We start from the raw sequence: 25,123 nt of genomic DNA, 5'->3' as shown, positions 1-25,123 counted from the left end.
TTTAGCAGATATGAGTCTGGTCACCTGAGAGAAAGAGAAAAAAGGGAAATGATCTGGACAGACAGCATGAGGACAGTGTTGGTGTAATTAGATTTTAGTTTGGCTGCTATAAACAAGCTGTGTGGCCTCAGTCAAGTCACATACTCTCTTTATGCCTCAGCTTCCTGTTTGGAAATGAGAGTGTTGGTTAAATGACTCTTCTAAAATAAAAATTTGTTTTCATTTGACCAAATCATTGCAACATGTGTTAACTAGATTCCAATATTCTAATGTAATCGACTGCATGGTGAAACTGGTACAGAAGTAAATAAATCATTGAGATAACTGTAGAAACATTCCCAATGAATTTAAATTGTTCACTTTGTGGATTGGACCCACTGTTGGATGTAGAGCTATTTAAAGGCCATAGAGATCAGTTCTCTGTGAAGCTGGGGGAACTCAGGAAGAAGTGTTTGTGCTGGTGATTACTGATGGTATATCATCAATGTTAGCCTTGCTAATCAAAGTGTGGTCCAAGGACCAACACCACTTGGGAGTTTGCCAGAAATGCAGACTCTCAGGCCCAAGCCCAGACTTAGTAAGTAATTTGCATTTTACCAAGAGTCCCAGGCAATTCATATGCATATTAAAGTTTGAGAAGCACAACTGTGTAAAATACATATCTCATTTTCCTCAGCTTCTCCCGGTGCTTGCTCGTGTTTCGACCTGAGGATGGCTTTCACCAGCAGAGGGGGTGACAGAGCAGAGAACTGTGGCACACCTCAGGGCTGTCTGGATTAACACTTAACACATACTGTAATGATTTGAGAGTGTGGATAAGTTTACTATATGATCAAATTGTTCTTCCCTCTGGCCTCAATCCTCGTGAGTATACTGGATATATTTTTATTAAATTGTTTGGCATTCAGTTCTATTTTTTTCCCTTTGCCTATTTGAGTAGATGTTTCTTCCTCTCTTTCTCTGCCTCTGTCAGTCTGTCTGTCTCTCTTTCCTTTGCAGATGCTACTTGTTTGTGGGAGCAGCCTGAAGAAGGGGGCTCTGCAATGACGTATATAAGGGCATTAACATGGCACCTGGCATCTCAGTAAATGCCCTCTCCCAATATATTACGAAAAAACTTCTTTTTTTCCCTCCACTCCACTTGCTTTCTATTATTTCAGAAGTGACTATCTCGAGATTTTTCAGGAAATTTCCTCTAGTGTCATCTCCAGCCCAACAACACTGATTCTTGGGGGTCCCCAATACCATTAATGATAAGCGTTCTGAGAGTGCAGAAACACTAAGAGTGCCACTGAATAAGGCACTGCTCTCCTCCCTTGGAAGGGGAAATCAGGCTCCCTAACAGACATTGTATCGTCAGAAATCAAGACAAACAACAAGTGCAACTTGGACTAGTGGATCTTCTTGCAGTGACTGTCCCAACGACAACATCCACTTGGCCTTCAGTTCCCATCATCACAGTTATTCAGTTATTTAGACGCGAGGCAGGGAAAGTGGTGGCCCTGCATTTATATAACTAGGGAAGAGATATGGGAACATATGTATATGTATAGCTGATTCACTTTGTTATAAAGCAGAAGCTAACACACCATTGTAAAGCAATTATACTCCAATAAAGATGTAAAAAAAAAAAAAAAAAAGCTTGTCTGGGAGCAGGGAAGTTCTGGGAGAAGTCATCTAGAGTTCTCGCATCAGGCTGTGTAGTGACACCTGAGGTATGGCCACGTGATAGATATGATATGCCTTCCTGAAAGGTCAATTTGACTTGAGAAGGGTAATTTAAAACATGACTATTATATGGAGTGGAGTGCAGAAACGTACATCACATTTTAAGGTAAAATAAGTTCCTCCTCAAAGTTCTCTTACTTTCTTTACAGGGCCACATGGTTGGCTTAATGTTCTACTCTCACCATCTTGAAATTCTTAATAATTTTTGAACAAGAACTCCACATTTCTGTTTTTTACTTGGCCGCACAAATTAAGTAGCAGATTCAGCTTAGGACCTCACCGCACAAAATCATAGGGCGCCGGGGTTTTGCACGTTTATTTTCCTCAGCTGTTCAGGAAACTTGAGTTGAAATGCTTGAGAATGGCAAAGATCCAGGTTCACAGTGCACTCTGGGAGCAAGACTATGGTTGAGGGGAACGCTCATGCATTGCTGATGGGATTACAACATGTCACATCACGCTTGGGGCACAATTTGGCAACATTAACAAAATTACAAATACCTATCATCCTTGGCCTAGTAAGGCTAAAGCACCATTCTGGACATGTATCCCATCTATATTCCTACATATATATGTAATGATGTAGGTAAAAGTTTCTTCATTGCAGCCTATGTATAGTAGTAACAAGTTGGAACCAATCCAAGGGGCCATGGATAGAGCAATTTTTATAAAAAGAATGAGGAACCTATTTATTCACCAATATGGAAAGTCTCTAAGATATGTTGTTAGGTGAAAATAAGAAGGTATATTATGGATATATAGTAGGTTACCTTTTGTGTTAGAAGAGGGAAGGGGACAAATGTATGTTTATTTACTCATCACTGTGTTTAAAAAAATTGGAAGAATGCACAAGAGATTAATAAAAGTGCATACGTAGGAGGCAGTGTGGAGCAGTGGGCTAGACAGGAACAGAGTACACAGAATACTTCTTAATATATATTTGTTATGCCGTCTGGAATTTTTTACCATTTTATTTAATTATTCAAAATGCTTAAAAATGCAATTTAAAAAGGGATGAAAGTTTAAGCTTTAAAGCTAACTGTACAGCTACACTTTGACCTAGTAATTCCACTTCTAGGTGTTTTACCCAAAAGAAATGAAAACGTATATCCACGAAAAGACATGTATAAAAATATTCACAACAGCTAAAAACTGGGAAGAATCAAACTATCCATCAACAAAAGAAAAAATAGACAAACTATGGTATGGAATTCATATAATGGAATCCTACTGAACAATAACAGATATTGGCAGCAATATGGATGAATTTCACAGATATGATGCTGAGTGAAAGAAGGTGGACACAAAAAACTGCATACAGGGGCTTCCCTGGTGGCGCAGTGCTTGAGAGTCCACCTGCCGATACAGGGGACACGGGTTCCTGCCCCAGTCCGGCAGGATCTCACATGCCGCGGAGCGGCTGGGCCCATGAGCCATGGCCGCTGAGCCTGTGCATCCGGAGCCTGTGCTCCGCAACGGGAGAGGCCACAACAGTGAGAGGCCCACGTACTGCAAAACAAACAAACAAACAAACAAAAAACTGCATACAGTATGAATCCATTCACAGAAGTTGCAGAAGCAAAACTAAGATTAAATAAAACCCAGAACTGTGGTTGTCTCTTGGAAGAGGAGGATAGTCTGGGGGTAACTTTCTGGGGCGATGGAAATATTCCATATCGTGAAAGGGGTGTGTTTTACCAAGGCATGTCCAGTTGTCAAAATAGTGCAGCTAAGATTTGTGATTTCAATTTATGTAAATTTTAACTAAAAGAAAAAATAGTAAAATTAAAAGTGGTATGGAGAAGCATGGCAGAATATTGATAATCGTTGAAATTGACTGATGGGTTATTACAATGAGGTTTTATTATGTGATTCTACTTACTTTAGACACGTTTGAAATTTTCCAAACTAAAAAGTTAAATTAAAGCTATAATAAAATTAATGTGTGGGTGGGCCATTAGCACCAATTAATCAGTTACTCTGGAAGCTAAAGAGTTTGACCCTTCAGTTACCAAGGATGAGCTAGGTAAGGTAAATGAAGTTCAGAGACACATGGGGGCAACAAAGCTTGGAGGTAAATTGGTAGCACAGGGCCAGGCCTGGGTAATGGAAAAACAACTTCAAGAAGGCAGGGTATGAGAACCACCATTCAGAGGTAGTGGAATAGTGATCACAGCTCCTTCTCCATCATTTTCAAGGTCTGTCCCTAGGGTACGCCTCCGCCCTCACGTAAGACTTAATAGTGACCACTAACACTTTCCCGATGAGTTTGAGGTCCATTTTTGGTTTCTTAGAGGTAATCCTCTCAATATGCATGCTATTCCTCTTCTCCATAACAAGGATCTTCTGAAAATAACCCACGAGCCTGCAAAAGATCACCCCTCCCCACCCCAAAAAATTATCTATAGCATGTGAGAGAAAAGTTTACATTAACTCAGGTTTTTTTTTTTTTAACTTGGAAGAAAAAAATAGCGAGTGATTTAACGAAACCCTTTGAAACTGTAAAAATCGAGTACATAAAACGTAATGATCAGATGCCTTTCACATCTCCTGAGTGTCTTGATGAACGCAGGGGTCCAGAGGCAATAAAAGAAGAACTTCCAAGGCGAGTTCTGAGTTTGCCAGAGGATGTGAGATAGATTTTTACTGAGAGATATTTAAGAAACAGGTCATGACCCTTTCATCTGGAATGATTCCAAAGAAGCCTGCTGGGTGAGGGGAAATTCCGTAATAAGATCAACGGACAGTTTTCCCACCCTGAGGCTCTGAGACCCTGTAGACAGCCCAGCTCACAAGTCTGAGGAGGGGACCGTACGGCATCATGGCTTTGCATATGTTGATTTTATCTCTTGCTAGATCCCTGGTATAATGAGATGTTTAAAATTGTTCTAAGTTTCAGTTGTTATTTTTATTCATAAAGGGAACAAGAAAGAGAAAGAAAACAAAATCACATTGATACAAAATAATCGTATCTCATAATTTATAATCAGAATATATATTTATATGTATAAATACATATATATCATTGAATACATGTGTTATGCTTCTATTTTTCGCATATTGTGACTATAAAAAACAAACCATATGTCATTACATTTATCCAACCTCTTGCTCATCTGGAAAGACTTTTTTTCCCTCAAGCTTCTAAGAGTCTTTAATGTGAACCAATTAAAACATTGCAATTTCTCAAAGACTTCTGTAAAAAGAAGTAACCTCAGCCATTAGAATATTTAAAATTTGAAATCTGTATCCTAAAAAATGTTGAAAGTGCAAAATGGAGTTATGAACACTTTTTTTATTCATGATGTCTTATAATCAGGCTTGCCCTCTGCCTGAAGCTTGATCAGGGCTGGTGCTGCCACATCATATTTTATCAGATGTATTGCAAAGATATGCCCACTTTTTTGGTGATATTGAAATGATATAATCATAGACTGAAGGCTAATTTATAAAGCCCTCTAGGCTATTATCATATTTTTAAGTAGAATTTTATCTAATTTAAAACAATCCATTGGTTGACTATTTTATTCTTCAAACATAGAGAATTAATTTCTACAATTTCATTTTGTAATAAATTACCCCAAATAATTTAGCTCTGAACTCAGAAACAGTTCTATGGCCTCAGTAGCGAGTTCTAATCCTGACTCCTTCGGACTGAAAAGTAAATTGTTTCTTTGTTGGAATGCTGTCAGAGGAAGTAAAGACTGATTTTTCACTTCCATTTTAATAGAAATCTTTTTATCCTCATAGAGCACACCAGAGTATTAACTGTGAGCCCTGTCTAATGCTAAATCTAGTGCATGGTCAGCATCCCCCTCCTCCATAAACACTGATCAGCGAACTCTAGCAGTCAAAGTCTGGATATTAGACCTTTTGCTCCACCGCTTCCTCTCAACACTAGGCATAATGCATAGCAAAAAGCAACTCACTGAATATCTTAAATGTGGCTTTGATTTATTAAGCAGCAATTTACATCTAATGTTCTTCTGGACAGTTGTCCTACATAAATGTATCATTTAGGACAGTTGACATTAATGAAAACCATCAAGTATAAATTATAATTTCAGGGCAATGTTTGACTTAGCACATGGATGAAAGCGTAAAGCCATTCATTTCAGGGGTAGCACTTTATACCAGCCACTTGATTAGGTGATTGCTTTTTTACATTTTCACCTGTGATTCATATATTGGCTTAGTTATAGGCAACCAATGTAGAAAATATTTGAGGAGCAAGTACTCTAAGATAATTGAGATAGCTACCATTTATTAATGTCTACTAAAAGCAAAACTCTCTGAATATATTATTGTTTCATCCTCATAATACACAGTGAGTTAAATATTTTTTCCTCCATTTTACAAATAACAAAGCAAGGGCTTAGAACAGGTAACCAAGTTGCTTAAAGCTGCATCTGGATCTGAATCCAGATCCTACTACCTTTCTAGAGGAAGGCTCTACAAAGCAGTGGTGGGAATCCCAGCAGAATCTCCTAACCTCCTCAGAATCTGCCTTGACTTCTGTCTGAATCCATGCGCAGCCACCAGATGGCTAAGATAGCAAGAGGACTAAAAAATAAACAATTGGCAATTCCAGGTATTTTATAGTTTAGCTTTTAAAAGTGTATGATTTTTGGTTTATTCACAATGTTGTATAACCATCACCACTGTCTTACTTCCAGAACCTTTTCATTACTCTCAAAAGAAACCCTGTACCATTAGCAGTTATTCCCCACTGCCCCTTTCACAGCTCTTGACAACCACTGAAGTACTTTCTCTCTGTATATTTGCCTATTCTGTGCTCATATCATATAAATGGAATTGCTCAATACATGCATGTAACTTCTTTTACTTAGCATAATATTTTCAAAGTTCATCAATGTTGTAGCATGAATCAATACATCATTGCATTTTATGATTGCATAATATTCCATTATATGTATACATAACATTTTTGTTTAACTATTCATCAATTGATGAACACTTGGTTTGTTTCCACTTTTGAGCTACTGTGAATAATGCTGCTCTAAATAATTGTCCGGACTATGCTTTTAATTCCCTTAGGTAAAGTAGAATTCTAGAAGAATTTTAAAGAAGAATTCTAGAAGTAGAATTGATGGGTTATGTTTAACTTATCAAGTGACTGCCAGAGTGCTTTCTAAAGTGACTGTGGAGATTCCATTTTTGAAGAATCAGATCCATGAGTTTTGGAGATGTCACCCTATTGACTTTTCACCCTTTCCAACAGCTACAGATTTCACTTTCTGATGAAGAAGCTGGAACATTGAAAGAACATAGGATTGAGAACAGAGTAAGGGAATGAGACAGGTCTTGGCAGAGAGTTTGTTCTTATAGTTTTCTCTAGATTGATGTGAAAACAGAATGCAAGGAGCAAAGAAGGAGGCAGCCTGAGGTTGGGTATTGGAAAGAGTCATTTTGGAAGAACTGCTATACTGAGTGCGGTTGAGGAGGAAGTTGGAAGAACAGAATTTAAGAGGCAGACAAGCGAATATCTGGTATTTGAAAAGTCTGTTATGAATGCTCATGAGGTGTCAGGTATGACTCAGGGGGTGAATTCTATGGGTTTTCTCTCGTCCACATCCAGAGGTGTGATGGTGTGAACGACACCTGGTTAAATAAGTATAACAAATTTAAATTTTTTCTTTAATTGAGAATAAAAATATTCCTTTTATTGGCAATGAGGATGGATCAAAATAAATATTTATAAAGCACCCAAGAGCCTAATTTCCTAAAATATACCTTTCTTTTAGATTAAAAACTTGAGTCTAGGGCTTCCCTGGTGGCGCAGTTGTTGAGAGTCCGCCTGCCGATGCAGGGGACACGGGTTCGTGGCCCAGTCTGGGAAGATCCCACATGCCGCAGAGCAGTGGGGCCCGTGGGCCATGGCTGCTGAGCCTGCGCGTCTGGAGCCTGTGCTCCGCAACAGTGAGAGGCCCGCATACCGCAAAAAAAAAAAAAAAACTTGAGTCTACTGATTCTAGAAGGGTGTCATAATTATCATAGATTACTTATGCCAAAAATATTTACAAATAGAGTTTTTAAAACTAGATTTTTTAAAAAATTATTAAGATTAAATTCACATAACAAAACCAAACTGTTTAAAGTGAACAATTCAGTGGTATTTAGTACATTCACAATGTTGTGTGACCACCAACTCCATCTAGTACCAAAACATTTCAATCACTGCAAAAGAAAATATGCCTTCTCCATTAAGCAGTTTCTTCTCATCCTCAGGAAACTACCAATCTGTATTCTGTCTTGTGGACTTACTTATTCTGGATATTTCAAATAAATGGAATCATACAGTAGCCTTTTGTGTCTGGGCTTCTTTCACTTAGCTTGTTTTCGAGCATCTATCACATTGTAGCATCTATCAGTACTTCTTTTTATGGCTGGATAATATTCTTTATGTGTATATACCACAATTTGTTCATCCATTCACCCACTGATGGGCGTTTGTGCTGTTTGCACCCTTTTGACTATTGTGAATCAGTGCTGCTATGGACATGTATGCCTATACATGTATTTGTTTGAGAACCTGTTTTCAGTTCTTTTAGGTTACAACTAGAAGTGAATTGCTGGGTTGTATAGTAATTCTATGTTTAACTTTTAGAAGAGCTACTAAACTGTTTTCCACAGCAGCTGAACCATTTTACATTCCTGCCAGCAGTATATGAGGCCTCCAATTTATCCATATCTTTGTCAATACTTTTCTTTTCTTTCCTTTTCTTTTCCTTTCTTTTCTTTTCTTTTCTTTTCAATAACCATCTTTGTAGGTGTAAAGTGGTACTTCATTGTGGTTTTGATCTACAATTTTTCTGATGACTAAGGATGTTGAACATCTTTTCATGTGCTTGTTGGTCATTTGTATAACTTCTTTGGAAAAATGTTTATTCATGTTCTTTACCCATTTTTTAATTGTGTTGTTGAATTGTAAGATACACAAGGCCACACTTAGCTGTATCAGTTGGATCCTGGAAAGTTCAATTCACCCATTTTGAATGGTCACCTAGAAAAATATGATCTTAACTGTACAACTTTTGGAAGATATATTTCACTGGTTTATTTTTGATAACTCCAAGTTTACAATCTGAATTTAAAAAAACCAACCAATCAAACATTCAGGGTTTGAACTTATGATCTATCTGATCAGGAGATAGAAACAGTGTTAAGCATGAGTATCCTTGTTTTACAAGGTGAAAGAAACCGCTAGTACTTGAAATATATTAATTAAGTGAAATATATTTTTTTAAATGCTTTAAAAAAAATGAAAGATGCTAAAATAATCAATAGCATTCCAGAGACTTATCTGACTTTTTTCAGTCTCAACATACTGTGCTAAACTTACCCAGTCCACGAAGTCATCTAGGGGCAGTGAGAATCAGGGGTAGGTCCGTGCAGTAGGCTGGTTTCTATTTCCTAACCCAAATTATTTTTTGTTCCAAAGACCAACTTCTTTTTTTTTTTTTTTAAGGTACATTCTCAGAGATTACTTCTTTTTTTACTACTTTTTTAAAAATAAATTTATTTATTTATTTTTGGCTGCATTGAGTCTTCATTGCTGTGCGTGGGCTTTCTCTAGTTGCAGGGAGCGGGGGCTACTCTTTGTTGTGGTGCGTGGGCTTCTCATTGCGGTGGTTTCTGTTGTTACGGAGCACAGGCTCTAGGCACATGGGCTTCAGCAGTTGTGGTTCGCAGGCTCTAGAGTGCAGGCTCAGTAGTTGTGGCGCACAGGCTTAGTTGCTCCTCGGCATGTGGGATCTTCCCAGACCAGGGCTTGAACCCGTATCCCCCACATTGGCAGGTGGATTCTTAACCACTGTGCCACCAGAGAAGTCCCAAAGACCAACCTCTTAGACCTCTGGCTAAGATTCATGTCCTCCCTAACCCCATTCTCCTGACTGTGGATCACCTGCTGCTCAAGGATTTTCTTCTTTCTCTTCGCTTTGAAGGGGAAAAGGCAAGTTTCTATTACATACTCATTTCCAGAAAGGGTGAGATCTGTTTCCACTGTGAGATCACACATAAGGATTCTAGTTTCATAGGCCTTCCTATTGGCAAAATGTGGGAACACATTCAGCAAATGTTTATCAAGTTCCTTCTACCTTATTCCAAAGTCTATCAAGGCCCTGGGTGCAGAGAGGTGAAAAGACAGATAGGGTCACTCCTTATAGAGAGCTTATATTTGAGTGGGAGAACTAAGTACCAAGCACATATCTAAATAAACATGCTTTATAGTGCTATCAAGTTATAAGCTGGTTATAAGTGCTGTTAAGCAAACAAAATTAGATATTGTGGCTGGAAGTCTCTGCCTGTGGAAGAAGCAACAGTAAATCCAGTGACCATTAAAGCTAGAGAAGTTCTCTCTAAAGTGCTGACACATGGGCTGAGACCTCGATGGGCAAGGACACAGCCAAATGAAAATGTGAGAAATCCACATTCGAGGCCCTGAAACAGAAATAAGCTTGGTCTGCACAAAAAACCAGGAAGGAGACCAGTGGGACTGGAGTTTGGAGGGCAGCAGGTGGAGATAGAGCCAGAGCAGAAGGACCCGTGTGGTGCTTTGTAGGTTGTTTTGTGAAGCTGGGTGAGGGAACTGTCCGTGTCCTTCAAGCACACATTTCCTTGGTGGTCTGTCTTCCCTCAGGGTGTTTCCACTACTACTTTCAAATATTGACAATATTACTATTGTCAAATGATTCATTCAGGGTCGATGAGTTTCCTCATCGTACGGGTTCTTCTTAAAAGGCCACATTGTTTCAGAAAAAGACAGAGATTCATTTTTAAGTGATGGATGATTCTCATACTTCTACTAAACTCACTGATATGGGAAAGAAATGATTGGCTTCAGATTAAACTATTAATTTCTTGAGAATTAATTTACTGAAAATGCCAATTAAAAAGTTGGTTTACTTTATGTATCTAGGCAGACCCCTGCAAAATACTTACTATATGCCAGACACTATGAGCTCTATGAATAACAACTAATTTCAACCTCCAAATCATGCTATGGGATAGGAACTATTATTAGTCCCCATTTCACATATAAGAAAACCGAAGCAGAAAGAATGTATGAACACTCACCAAAATTACACAGCTAGTACGTCGCTGAGCTGGGATTGGAACCACGTAGTCTAACTTTAGCATCTGTGCCCTTACCTGTTACAGTCCACTGCCTTTAAAATAAGTTATAATGAACATATTACATTTAAAAGAATTGGCACGTGAGCTGTCTTGTATTTCATTTGAAAGGGAGGCATTTGCAATATTGCAAAGTATTGCTTTAATCTTCTAAAGAAAATGAGAGAGCAGCGTTGTCTCCTGTCGGTATATAAAAGTACTTGCATATAGTAAAGCATCATCTCTTACAGCTGGAAATTTAGCCAAGTGTCAGTGTGTTACAAACAAATTTTATGACCTACCTAAAATTTTCTATTATGTCCACGAATATCTGAAAGGATGTTTCAATAACAAACGGAATCATGAGTGAATGAATAGTAGCTTTTTAGCGAATAAATAACATTTATATCCTTTTAAATGATTTGTTAAGACATTTATTTCAAAAATTCACTTTCTGTAACAATGAGAAAAATTCCTACCCCCAATAAATCATGGCTAGCAAAGATGCTCCTGGCTTTGCTTGTCAATGACCAGTAATTATGAAAGTAGGAACATGAGCTGTCAAACCACGGCAGCATGACCTCGGCTTGATTACCCCTCCCTCTTATGAATGTGATATGGACTCTGTATAACCACAGAGCAAAGGCTGTACTGCTGCACCAACGAATATGTGTTAAATCATGTATTGTCAAAGCCACTTTTAAAGTGAGTACAGTAAGTAATGGGGTATTAACTAGAGGCCAATAGAATGAAATCATACTGCTCTAGCTTGCCAACGACATACCTGTGTGTCAAAAAGAAGTGCCTGTGACCAGCAAGCTAATATGGCATGCCAATAATCTGAGCAGGTGGTCAGTAGAGACTTTTGCTAGGAGCCAGATCTTATTCCCCATGAATAGCTTGGTAAGGTCCAGGCACTCATTTCTCCCTGAATTAGAAATTATTTCACTTCAGATTGCTAGGGTACCTGTTCATAAAGCCAAGGAAGTGTTTTTAGCAGTTCTTTCACAAGCAGAGAATGACTTACTGTGTTCAGAATTTAAAAATCTGTTTTATTAGATAAACTCAAAATATCTACTTTACTGGATACATCTAAAATATCTGTTAGGTGCCGTCTTTCTTCTTTACAAACAGGATAATTGAAAATGTTGTTTTGGTGGAATCTTCTCAGAAGACCACAAAATCACCGTTTAAATTAGCCCTACTTCATTTCACATTTGCTTATTTTACTGTTGTTTCCCGGAACTGTATTTTTTTTTACAATTAGAACATCTGAATTTTAATTACATTACCATCAAGAAGCTCATTAAAGTCACTTAATTGGCAACATTTCAAAAAAAAACCTTAGCTGAGTTTAATATATTTTAAAGAGTTACTGTCAAAGTATAATTTCACCATTACAAACAGCTTGGCAACAACATTTGCATAAAGATCTGTCAGTTTCTGAAAAATGCTTAAATGTTGGGAAAATCAGATTCGTTAAGTTGCCTTTACTGAAACAGTCTAGAAATGGAGAACCTGTCACATACATTCATCTTTGTAACCCCTGCAGTACCCAGAATACTTCCATGCACAGTATAGGTTCTCAAAAAATGTTTCTTGAAGGAAATAAATCATACATTTTATACTTTGGAGAAGATTTTTTAAAAATTTAAACCTCAATCAAAATTCCTTCATTTGTATTAAATTTAACAAGATACCCATTTTTTTGCTGTTTTTTTCTCATTCACTCTGACAAATATTTGATGATCATTTAGAATTTTGAAACCTTTAAAAATAGCTCTAAGGCCAGCATTGCAGGGTTGACATTTGAGGTTATTTTGAAATGGCATCATTTCTTATGGTTTTCCTCTTACACCTACTAGAATCTCACCCCCAGAGTACTGATGTCATTTGAACTTGCATTGTAGTTACTCACATTCATATCTCATCTTTACAAGCCTTAAGCTCTGCCCACAGATATGCATACTGTTTAACATACATGTCATCTGCGGGGGAGAGTCACCTATAGTACCTGAGTCAGTGGCTTGCAATTGCATTTGTTGAATGAATGCATGAAAATCCCTAGTTTGCGATATGTGAAGGATGATTCTACCCTGCAGCATGAATTAGGATGCTGGGACAACCTCCTCCCCAAATCACATATGAAAGAATAAAATGTGGCAAACGATAGTTATTATTATAATTCACTTCCTACAGATGGAAAAGGTAAGACGTTTAATCATCCCTTTTAATTTCGTATTTTCTACTAAAATCTTTGTACTTTATGTACCTCTTATTTTCCAAGCCAAAAGAAAAATCTAGTAAAGCTGTACAAAATGTGAACGTTAAAAAAAAAAATTAAAAAACAACCCTGCCACTCTAGTTGCTGCACTGCTCTGCACTGTGTCCTCAAAGCCTTGTGAGGTATACAGACAGCCTCAGTAAATGGTTGTTGAATGGATGAATAAGTACATAAACACACACTGATAGTCCCGAGGCACGCCTGAGGGGTCAGGGGAGGCTGCATCAACGGTGATGTAGAAAACCCGAGTCTTCTATGAAGACAGAGTCGTTCAATCATTCACTGGTTGGCGAGCTTCTACCATATGCTATGTTCCAAGATATGGTCTGTGAAGATTCCTCTAGGATAGCACCATCGAATAGCACTTTCTGTGATGATGAAAATGTTCTACATAGAATATCTACAATGTTATTTTACAGACCATGGAGAATCCCTGGAGGTTTCTACTTGGGAAAATGACGCAGTTAGATCTGTCTTGTAGAAGTTGCCTCTGTGGCAGTGGGAGCCAAGGCCTGAGGCTGCAAACCACTTCTTGCACATTGATATTAAACACCAGGTTTGCATATTCCACAAAGGCGGAAGATAAGCTGGGGTAACAAGACTTCCTTATTATACAAATAATAATTACAAAATTGCCCTGCTGTCTCCCTTAACAGAGTGTTAGGAAAGGGCTGTTGGCTCGTCTCCCCTTCCTAGCTGGAGAGAGCGAATGGGGAGAAAATTATGCAGAAATCTCTTGGGCTTGCTTCACAGGCTGCTCCATGTGGAACAGAAAAGGAGAGTAGTAGCTTCCCTCTGACCCTGAGGGCATCAGCAGTTGTATAGATGTGCAGAGGAGGGGCTGTGGCCAGTCCTGAATCTGTGAGGGTGTTGCCCGGGCTCCCTGACCTCCACGAAGTACCCTTCCTGACAGGTGAGGTGGGTGGGACTCTGTGGCCTGAATGGGAGCATGATTTCAGAAAGTCATAGGAGAAAGAATGCTGGACTGAGAAAGGTCTGAAAACTCTAGAAGAGTCTGTGGTGTATGACCTTTGAGGTCCCTGCCTGCTGTAAGTTTCCATGCCTGGACTGGTTCTTCTAGTTATACAGCATGACAGAAGGTGTGAGGGTCTTCTACCTGACACTGGGAAGAATCAAACCAAGGATGGGGAAAAATCATCCAGGGCAACTGAACGCTGGGAACCACGTCAATGGAAAGTCCTCTCGGCAGCGGCTTCATGATACTTTCAGCATTCATTTAAGACATCTTCTGGTGACCTGTTGTGGATCTTTTTAATTCCATGGCCATCACAGAGATGGCGTACTGCCTGTGTTTCTAATTGACGGGGACAGTTGTTGACAGAGCATTGCCTTTGGGATTGCTGGCATTATGGCTCTTTTTTTTTTTTCTTTTCCAAAATAAACCCTGTAACATAGAACTAAAACCCCAGAATAAGCTCCAGATGTAACATTTTCCTTCTCCAGCTGTTGAAGTCCATTTTATCTGATTTTTTGTTTTATTTAGTTTGGTGTGGCTTAGCAATCAGAAAACAGTTAACCATTACTCATTCTAAAAAGGGATCCAAAATAGGAACATTTCCAAATTTGAAGCATTTCTTAAAAGGAGCCTGGATCCAAAATTCTGACTTTATCTTTATCAAATGCTTTTGGCAATGTTGAAGAAATCTTCTGGGAGAAATTTAATAAACATTTCTTGGAGGGACAGTACAGAGTGCAAACGTCAGGGTGCCTCTGCAAAATGCATTGCCAACCTGGTTTCTGAACAATGCTTTTGCATACTCTGAGCTGTGTGTTCCAGCATTTGGAGCTCTAATTACAAAAATCCAAAACTGCTTCTAGATTCTTCTCCTTCATGACCACCCTAATATTATTCAAGCACTTGCCTAACATAGGCATCTCTTTCTCTGATAGAAACGGGAACCTGAAATTAATGCACACTGAGAAAATCATAGCATTTTAACTTCTGACTTTATTCTTTTTCCCCTCAAACGAACAGGTGATAAAACACTGTCTGTGCCCAAAACAAAAGGCATGGCCTCCTTTTCTCTTCTTTCACAGAGTGCCAGAAAATGTAAACAATATTTAGGTTGAACTTCTGAGTCCTCTGAATTTTCTGTCAGCCTTCAGAACAACATTCGTTTGTTTGTTTACACCAACATTTAACAGCATAAAGAGTAAAACAAGCAAACAGTCTGAGGCATTTATAGGAAGTGTTCAGATTGTGATACAGTCCTGTATCTGCATCGTTTTTACTCTGACAAAGAAAAACATTGCTTTAGGAAGTGGGTCATGTGGGTGTATAAGTGCTTCGTGGACAGGCCGGATATGCCATGGTTCTGGTCTGAGTACCACTGAAACACAAAGGGAAGAAACCTGTTTTATTCCTGCAGACACACAATGCATCCAGCTTTGGCTTTTTGTTCTCTCAGGACCTGATAATTTTTCTAATATTATGGCTGGAATTCTACCTAAGAACACTTGCATAAATAAAATAGGTTACAGGCAAACATTTAGAACAGGAAGATTTAAAGCCTTTTTATTAACCTTCACTACTGCTTCATATTTTTCAAACTTCTATTTTGAGATCTCGGTGGCTGAACTTCCACGGCGGCCAGCATCCTGGGTTCCAGAGCTGGGGCGTTAGGTCAGTTACTTTGCTTCTCTGGAGCTTGGTTTCCTCATTCGAAAAATGAGGGGGTTGGATTTGATTTTCTCTAAGGCTCTTTCTAGCTCAAAAATTCCATGAATCTAATTCCTATCTGTTGCAGAAAATTCACAATACATGTAACTGTAAACACCCTCCATAGGAGTTAAAAATAGTATCATTAAAAAAAAAAACAGGGAGATGGTATTACAAATTTAAACTTTATTGCTGGAGAGTTGCCAGTAAGATTATTGCTTTCACTGAATAAAGGTGGCTAGTGGTTATTGATGTAATGCTGTATACTTATGAGTTGAATTTACTTTGGGAGTCACGATTTCAAAAATGGGTGAATGGGGTAAAAAAAAAAGATCAGAAAAATCTCACCTCACCCTCTTTAAATTATTTTAAGAAACCAAATTTCCAAAAGATGGAGGTTTCCTTTTCTAGGTGCTTGGGCAACATAAGCAAGTGAGGGAGAATTTACGTTCCCTGAAGAGGGGAAACAATAGCCACCAGGGATTGTGTCCCTTGCTTTGGCTTTTGTCTTATTTTCCTCTCTGTTTCCATTTCCCATTCTTCATGCAACTGGATTTCACAGCTAGCTCATTTATTCATTTACTCAGTAAAAGTATGATCTTCTGTGATGGGCCAGCCCCACGCCAGGCACTGAGAACACAGAGCTGGAAGGATTCTCTAACTCTGTGGAACCATCTGATTTCAGGGAGCCTCTGAGGTCTCATAACATTCTGCGATTGCTTCTTACTGAATAAACAGAATCTTCTAGCTTCTTTGAGCCTCTCAGATTTTACAGGGACTCTAAGCACATAGCTACACTTAATACGTAGGACCACAGAACTATTGGATGTTTGAGCTAGAAGATCCTCTAATCTTGTGGATGCCTTTATTTTATATATGACTCAACTGGGATCAACAGAGGTGACATGGTTTGACCAGTGTCCTTCAGGGAGTTCATGAAAAATCCAAGAGTCATTTGCTAATGTTCTGTCTACTCTACCTTAACAGCCTCCTTGTCAGGTTTTAGTGTTAAAAAAAAAAAAAAAGAAGAAGAAGAAGAGTCCTCCTTTTAGCTTAGGGGTCTAAGGCCATGAACACGAGTGAAACAAAATTATGTACCATTGCCTGGAAATCCACTTGTGCATTAACCAGAGCTTTAGCAATCTGTGCTGAGTTTTGAAAGTGCACGTTATCTGCAACAAAGAGAGAGAGTTAAAGTGCTGTTAAATACCAGAAAGCACAGAGTGACAATGTACCGCCTGGAAATGAACACCAACAATTATCTAGTCATGCAGTTGACATTGTCAGCAGTGAGTAATCACACTCGCTCATGGAAATGTCCCTGACTCTTAGGTATTGACCCTGAGCACAGGAATAGGAGATGCTTAATGTTTCTTAAACAAAGTGATGCTGGCTCAGTATTTTTATGTGTAAGAGTCTTGCTTAAACCTCACCATCTGCTGTTCCGTGGATGAGAAGATAGTCTACATTTCTGAAATATTCTGCTCTTGCCATCACAGTTGAATTCTGGAAAAGGGGAAAAATTAACATTTTAGTTGCTGCAAGTTCTAATAGGAAACTAGCTAAATCATTGTGCAATGGACTTAGCACCAATACTGAAATTATGTATTGCTTTGGTTGATAAATATTTAAGAGTCAGAGCAACACATTTTCATCATCATTTGCATTACTTCCATCTGATTCTTAGTTTGAAAAACTGAAAGTTTATGTGTCATATGTTACATATGAGTGAGACCTTAGGCATAAATGATGCCCGCTCAAGCTGTGTAGGAGTAGGGGCTGGGGAGGGGGATGAAGAAAAGGGAAGTTAGGGAAGGAGGATGGGGAAAGAAAAAATAGAATCCAAAAGGAGTCAATTCCTTTTTAGTGAGGTGTTTTGCAGCTGACAAAAGATCATCCTACTTGCTTTGGGGACCCAGCAAAACTGTAAACTCTGAATGACTGCTTTACAATTATTTAGCACATTTGAAATAAATTAATGACCTAAATCAAACAGAAAATGCTTACTTTATAATGCTTGAGATTATCATCCTTTGTTGGGAGGCCCATGAATCGCTCTGTGTAGATAGATGCTGTAAAACATATGAGTATCTGAGTGTGTTGTTTGCATGTGATATGTGTCATTTCATTAACCAACCAGAGCCCCCCACCCCCGAGTTTGATAACTGCTCTTCAATCTCCCAGGTGGAGCTGCCGAGGAAGGTTCTTGCTGCCCTTTACTGTAACGCTCCACCCAAGTCATTCGCTCTGCAAGTTGCCTCAGTAGGGCTGGAGAAGCAATGCAGGAGAAGACTGTGGAAACAGGAGCAGCTAACGATAGAAAGAGCTGCTCTTAAACTTTTTCACTTCTACCCAAAGTTCTTCAGTGGGGAGAATGTTGAGCTAGGAATGACCTCATTATATTTTAAAAGAAATCACAAATGCAGCCACCTCCAGTACATTTATTGGTGTCTTAATTAATTTGGGATGGAACTTTGTCCCCCAAGTCCTCCCCCAAAACACACACACACACACACGTTTTTCTCTGAATGGAGATTCCCTACAAGTAATAATTGTCTCATTTCCACCACAACACAGGGAAGAGGATCTGATGAAAGCTAATTTTCGTGCATTTATTAGAGTTATTTCCAAATAATCGTCCTGCATTGATGTTCATCATAAAAATAGGCAGACACAGAAGGTGTACTTCTTGAACAAATTTTTGTTTCTTTGATTTCTAGAGCAATGTAACAGGCAGCCGCAAACTGTGGCATGGCGGTGATTTGCTTGGTCACGTCCTGACTTTCCCTAAGATGTGCTTAAAAGCTAGTTCAGCTGCACCTGTGTGTGTCTGTGAAAACAGGGTTAACTCTGATTTTAAAGATTTGGTTCATCACGGGGCACACGGTTTCTGGAAGAGAATAACTTTGGTTGGGTTTTGGAAGAGTCCTTCCTCGTCTTAAAATTGCCGTGATTATTGCAACATGATTATAATGAATCATATAAACAACCTCATTTATAGATGATATTTTTCCCAGTGATGCTGGGGTGAATTTTACTGCATAATTTGTTTTCCTAGCAACCTTAAATATAGAGTAATTATGTGTTAAATGTTTTCGCAGCAATATTTATGAAATGTTTCCATACCGTAATATTCCCAGCTGGAGACTGGAGCCACTGCTATTCCACATTTGAAAAGACCACTTCCTGAAGCAAGGGCCAGCGATGAAACATAGCCTCCGTAGGACTATAGAGACATTGTTACAAGTCAGTCCCAGATTGACTCTCATAAACTCTCTAAGGTATTTGTATAGCAATTCTACTCACAGTAAGTGCTGATGGGAGCTGGGGAATATGGATAGGGTAGATTAAATGTCTATCTTGCACTCTTGGTAGCAAACTCCACCAGACATGACAACAATTTCAGCTTAGTCAATTACAAATACTTGGTGTGCTGATCCGAACATGGTGTGGGCAGTTTAAGAGATACTATAATTGCAATTTTTCTGCAAAATTCTTTTTTCCCCCCCTCTATGTTTTTCCAACCAGGACCTTGCTATGGCAAAAACAGGATTTTTACTTTAAAAAGATACACAAAAAAGAAGATCATTCCCCAAAAGTAAAAGCAAGATACTTCCCACAACGTGCAAAAAACTCCTGTGAGGCAGCACTTATATCTGTATATTTACTCATTTATTTTCATAACAGAACAGCAAGGGAAGGACACAAGAACCTTTTGAGTAGTTTAAGACACGGCCAGAGTCTGTGTATAAGGTAGTGTTACGTATTCTGTTTTGAGGATTTCTGGTATAGCAGCGCAAAGGAGGAAAAGCCACTGGTGTCTTAAAAAATCTTACATGTCCCCCTCCCTAACTTAATGGAAAAATAAAGTAATACAAAAGGGGATACAAATTGCAGAGTCTGGAGTAGGTTTAGCACTCATCAATTTTCTTCCCCAGGGAATTGGTAGGTGATTCAGAAATGTGACCCTCATAACAGAAGGAGATGTGTGCCTGTGTCACTTGAAAATCTGAACCTTTTCCTAAAAATGAAGAAATGAACAGAGTGTCACAGTAAAGCTCATCTCTCCCTGGAAGGCAAAATTTGTCTGTACTAACCTGCTGGGAGAGAGATGCTTCCTCTAGGAGCATGGATTAAGCAGTGTTCTGGGACATAGACCCTCCTCCCCCCTCTCCCCTCCCCACCACCCCAAATGTGTGTGCTAGATTAGGAAGTGACTCTCAGGGCTTATTCTTGCCCCAACCCAGGAACATCCTTACAAATCAAAAGAGGACAGTGCGACTCTCTAACTAAGGGTGTGCCTTGCTTTTAGGACTTTATTGCCACAAACTTCTGGGAATCATTTGCCCTCCGGTCTGGAGAGATCCTATCATCCTTTGCTATAGAAAAGTCAGTCTTGAGAGAGGGTGAAAGAGAGAGTGGGAGTGAGAGCCCTACAGAGCAAGGGAGAGACAGGAGACAGACATGGCAAAATCAGGTGGCAAGTCAGTGGCCTGGGTCTAGTCTTAATCTGTGAAATACATGGCCTGAGGGAATAAACTAAACCATCTTGCTGAATTCAATTGTTAGAGAAAGAATGCTAACTAACTAGTTTACAGTCTTCTGTTTCCAACTCTGGGGAATCTTATTGAGGACCCTTGGCTACAAAACACAGACTAAAAGTGGCAGCTCCAATTATACCGTGGCCTCCTTTCATTATACTTGGAGGAGAACTAAAATGTGTTTTAATAGAGGAAAAATATATTTTAAAATAGAAGGAACATGTGGGTTTAAAAATCATTTTGATAAGTGAAAATTCTCTATCAGGATCAAACTTTCACTTAAAACATAAAAATAATCTGTTTTGATCAGCAGGTTAGTAACAACTATTACTGAAACAAAAGATTTCTTCTTCCTTCTTAATTTTTGGTTTAAATGAAAGTAGAGTAAGCCTGAGTCCTTTAGAAATATGATTACTGTTTATGGTTTTATTGGAAAAGTGTGATCACTGCAAATTATAATACTGGGTTCTGCTTCTCCTCTCCTATGCCCCAGAACAGAAAATAGCATGGAGTGACATTTGAAATTAAAGCATTTGCATATAGTAAAGAGGGTTTTGAACATTTCTATCCAAAATCTTAGGAATTATAAAAATATTAACTTGTATCTATTCAGTGATTAGATAATAGGGCAGTATGTAAATAAAATTGTCATGCTTTCAACATGAATACAAATTGCCTCTAGGAATTTGTAAAAGCAAACGAGTGTAGCAGCAGCACAATAAAAGAAGGTGTACTTGAAATTCTCAGGCAGCTTAGAAAAGCTGTTTCTATTGTAGAAATAAAGAGAAAAAAAACACCCGAGCTGACTTTTTTCTGCTCTCCCATGGGTGGGGCTCCAAGGCAGAGTGGGTGGCTGCAGAAAGAAAAGAACCCACGGAGCAGATTGGCCATGAGAATTCTAGAATTTTGTCCTTTGCACTTAGATGCCTTGCCATTTTGTTTAAATGAAGGATATCTTTAAAAACATTCTTAGAAGGGCACAGAATTTTGAGGGATTTATGGAATAGTACTCTGATGGGAGCTATAATGCAGATTGGAACATTTCACCTACAGACAATAATAATAACTAGCTAATGTTTGTATGGCCAAGGTCATTGCAACAGTCTTTGTGGTCCCACAGGCTCTGTGTCCTTTCTCTCCCCACTCCCACCTCCCACCTCCCACCTCCTCTTGCTCACTGGCTCTCTTGATGTTCTTTTTTTTTTTTTTTTGCGGTACGCGGGCCTCTCACTGTTGTGGTCTCTCCCGTTGCGGAGCACAGGCTCCGGACGTGCAGGCTCAGCGGCCATGGCTCCCGGACCCAGCCGCTCCGCGGCATGTGGGATCCTCCCGGACTGGGGCACAAACCCGTGTCCCCTGCATCGGCAGGCGGACTCTCAACCACTGCGCCACCAGGGAAGCCCACTTGATGTTCTTTGAACTCTCCGAGAGTCATCTAGCCCCAGGATTTCTGCAAGTGCTGCCACCCTCTGCCTGGAATTCTCTATCCCCAGAAATTGGCATGGTTCACTCCCTCCCATTTGAAGTCTTAACTCAAAAAAAAAAAAAAAAAAAAAAAAAGTCTCACCTGTCCTTCTGATCTAAAATTGCACCAATCCTATATGATGCTCCTTGCTCCTTTCTTGCTTGGTTTTGCTTTTCTCCATCGCACTGATCATTGTTTAACATCCTGTATATGTTACTTATTTATCTTGCTTATTGCCTTTCTCCCCAACCATTCCCAACTCGATAAAGGTAGAGATTTTTGTCTCTCTGGTTAATGAATGTCTCCCTAGCACTGACAATACAATCTGAAACACAGTGGGAATAGAATAAATATTTGCTTAATATATGACTTTCCTATTAACTCATCTAACTCTCACACTGACTTGATGAGGAAATTATTGTTGCATTTCATGACGAGGAAACTGAGGCTCAGAATAAATTTAGAGTAAGCTGTGGAGTTGAGACCCAACTGCAGGATGCCTGACGACAAGCCACTTCCTCTATATCCCTACATTAGGGCAACCTCTTTGGGAAGTTTTAAGTTCAGAGTCTAATATAGTTTCATTAGAGGTGCATTTGTCCTACTTTTACATTGTTGATCACACATAGCAATTCAAATTGCTTATAATTAGTCACTGGAAGAGAAGGGAGCTAAGATTAAATCACGAACTAATGCTTATTCAACACCACCTGGCTAGGTCTATATTAACAAAGCAAAGCCCACAAATGAGGCTGTTATTCTAATAATTTAGGCAAAGCCCCTGCTGCTCTTCAATTGTCAGAATAATTGCTTCAACTTTTCTTCATATAAATCAGGGTTGTTCAACCTCAGCACTATTGACTTTTTGGGTTGGATAATTCTTTTTTGTTGGGTGCTGTCCTGTGCCTTGTGGGATATTTAACAGCATCTCTGGCCTCTACCCACTAGACGCTAGTAGCACTCCCCTAGTTCTGACAACCAACGACATCTCCAGACATTGCCAAATGTCCCCTAAGGGACAAAATTGCCCAGGTCAGAACGACTGTCATAACAGACGCTTCCTAGGCATAATGCTGTGTGCGTAGTGGATGTCTAAGAGGAAGCTAAAAAACAAGCTACTGGACTTTAATTTGGTGCCAGAAAAATGAAAGTGTAAGATAAAAAGATAAAAATGCCTTGTCTCCTCTTCTTAATCTGGATAATGGAGGGAAATGTAAGATTTGCAACTTATTGACCAATTGACCAAAGAAAAAAATTGCGTGGCTAGCTTTAGAGTATTTCTCAGACCGCTAACGTAGCTAATACTTCGTAGAAACAGGTACTTATGGAACACAGTGATAGCTAAACAAACCCACATGGTCATTCTCAACGTCTTTCTCTTTCCCTTCTCCAATTTCCCATAGGTGTCTGCTTATTATACTATAAAAGAGCGCTCAGAGCTATGACCTGTTCCTGTCCCCTTCTTCACTGCCTAAATTCAGGCCCTTGGTATTTGTTGCCCGTATTACTGCTCTCTTAGCCCTTTGGACCACTCTCTCCCCCAACATCAGGCTGCTCTTCATTCTGCAGCCAAGAGTATCTTTCTAAGGCTCCAATTCCACTCCCCACTGACTTCAAGACCACTACTAAAAGAGGCACCCATGGAATCAAATACTTTTTAGTAATACTGTATTAAACGAAATTTAACAGGATTCTTTACTATAGGGGGCTATATGCACTATTATATAGACTTCATAGTTTACCAAACTATTAGACCAGAGAACATTTCCCCCAAATTTCCTGATACTAACATGACACCTTTGGGGGAACATTGACTTACAGGATTAAATTCATTTTAAACAGCATCATAGATATGTGAGATGGACAATATTGCGCTAAATATCTGAGAAACAAAGTTGAAGAAAGACAAAGTCCATTCCTTGATTCTTGTGAGAGCAAACAATGCACAAACAAGATAAAGCATGGCAGTTCCTATAAAAGTAGTATAAAGAGCTATTGGAGCACAAAAATTCATATCTGAGTTGGGTCTTAAAGAACAAGTAGGAATTTTGTGTTTTGGAGAGAGGAAAACATGGGGAATGGGAGAAGAGGATGGGCATTGCAGGTGTAGGGAACAGGACTGATCAACACATGGGAAAAAGGAAGCACAGACATAAAACAAATTATTCATAAAGAGTGGGGAGGGCTTCCCTGGTGGCACAGTGGTTGAGAGTCCGCCTGCCGATGCAGGGGACACGGGTTCGTGCCCCGGTCCGGGAAGATCCCACGTGCTGCGGAGCGGCTGGGCCCGTGAGCCATGGCCGCTGAGCCTGTGCGTCTGGAGCCTGTACTCCGCAACGGGAGAGGCCACAACAGTGAGAGGCCCACGTACCGCAAAAAAAAAAAAAAAAAAAAAGAGTGGGGAGAAGTGGAGGGAGAGAGACTGGAAGAGTAGGATGCAACCAGATTGCCGAGGGCCTTGCATGCAAGGAAATGTGTTTGGGCACTAGGCTGAGGTCAACATGTAGCCCTAGAAAATATGTAAGCAAAAAGGCAACATGGCAAGAATTGTGTTTTGGAACAATAACTTCATTAGCAACATTGGAGTTTGTGAGACCAACGCAAGGAGGCTAGTTAAGAAGCAACTGGAATAGTTAAACCTGTACCACCCAATCTATGGTCCATGTAAGTGGACCCTCAGACTCCACACTGGAGTACTGGTCGGGGGGGTTGCCTGGACACTGTTTTAACACGTTCTCCAGGTGATGCTTATGCAAGCTAAAGTTTGAGGAGCTCTGATTCAGATTACATATAAAGAAACTTGAACTAAAGCAATGTCGGTGGGGATGATGAGAATAGACTCAAATGTTTGAAGGCAGAATTGATAGAATTTACTAATCAACAGAGTATTGGAGTCAGGGAGCAGGGGAAGCTGAAAATAACTCTGAACTTACTAATTTGGATGACTAGGTGTGTGGTGAGGTCCTTATTAAAGATGAAGACTTGTTTTAAAGTAGACTGTAATACGTTTAACTTGGGCAAGTTAAGCTTGAGGCCTCTGTAAGACATTTGGGAAATATGATCAGTAGCTATTTGAAATGTGGAGCTCAGAAGAGAGAGGAGGGGGCTGGTGGCAGGCATCTGACAGTCATCATCATCTTTGAAACCACATGGGTTTCCCCAAGGAAGTGAAGAACAACAAGAATGAAGACCAGACCCAGAAAAACACTGACATTTAAGGAATGGAGTGTAATGATCACAGAAACATAGAAAAATAAGAAGAGAAACATGTTACAGAGCCATGGATAAAG

The 25,123-nt window shown here is 39.4% G+C and overlaps 1 protein-coding gene across 6 annotated transcripts in view; it reads right to left on the bottom strand.

Annotated features, from left to right (window-relative positions):
* Positions 1-15,096: 15,096 nt before the first annotated feature.
* Positions 15,097-25,123, bottom strand: part of FAP (fibroblast activation protein alpha) — a 73,397-nt gene continuing 63,370 nt past the window's right edge. For all 6 annotated transcript variants that reach the window (XR_004350669.1, XM_032636963.1, XM_032636965.1 and 3 more), the window contains 5 exons: positions 18,954-19,053; positions 17,835-17,899; positions 17,261-17,333; positions 16,926-16,999; positions 15,097-15,498 (listed from right to left, as the gene is read on the bottom strand). Coding sequence is in view for 5 of the 6 variants with exons in the window: in XM_032636963.1 (XP_032492854.1) it covers positions 15,397-15,498; positions 16,926-16,999; positions 17,261-17,333; positions 17,835-17,899; positions 18,954-19,053 (414 nt within the window). In the remaining variant the exon portion in view is untranslated. The remainder of the gene's footprint in view (positions 15,499-16,925; positions 17,000-17,260; positions 17,334-17,834; positions 17,900-18,953; positions 19,054-25,123) is intronic.

The sequence above is a fragment of the Phocoena sinus genome, chromosome 7, assembly GCF_008692025.1.
Source record: "Phocoena sinus isolate mPhoSin1 chromosome 7, mPhoSin1.pri, whole genome shotgun sequence".
Lineage (NCBI taxonomy): Eukaryota > Metazoa > Chordata > Mammalia > Artiodactyla > Phocoenidae > Phocoena > Phocoena sinus.
The sequence above is the reverse complement of the archived record's forward strand: the minus strand, read 5'-3'. Positions and strand labels throughout refer to the sequence as shown.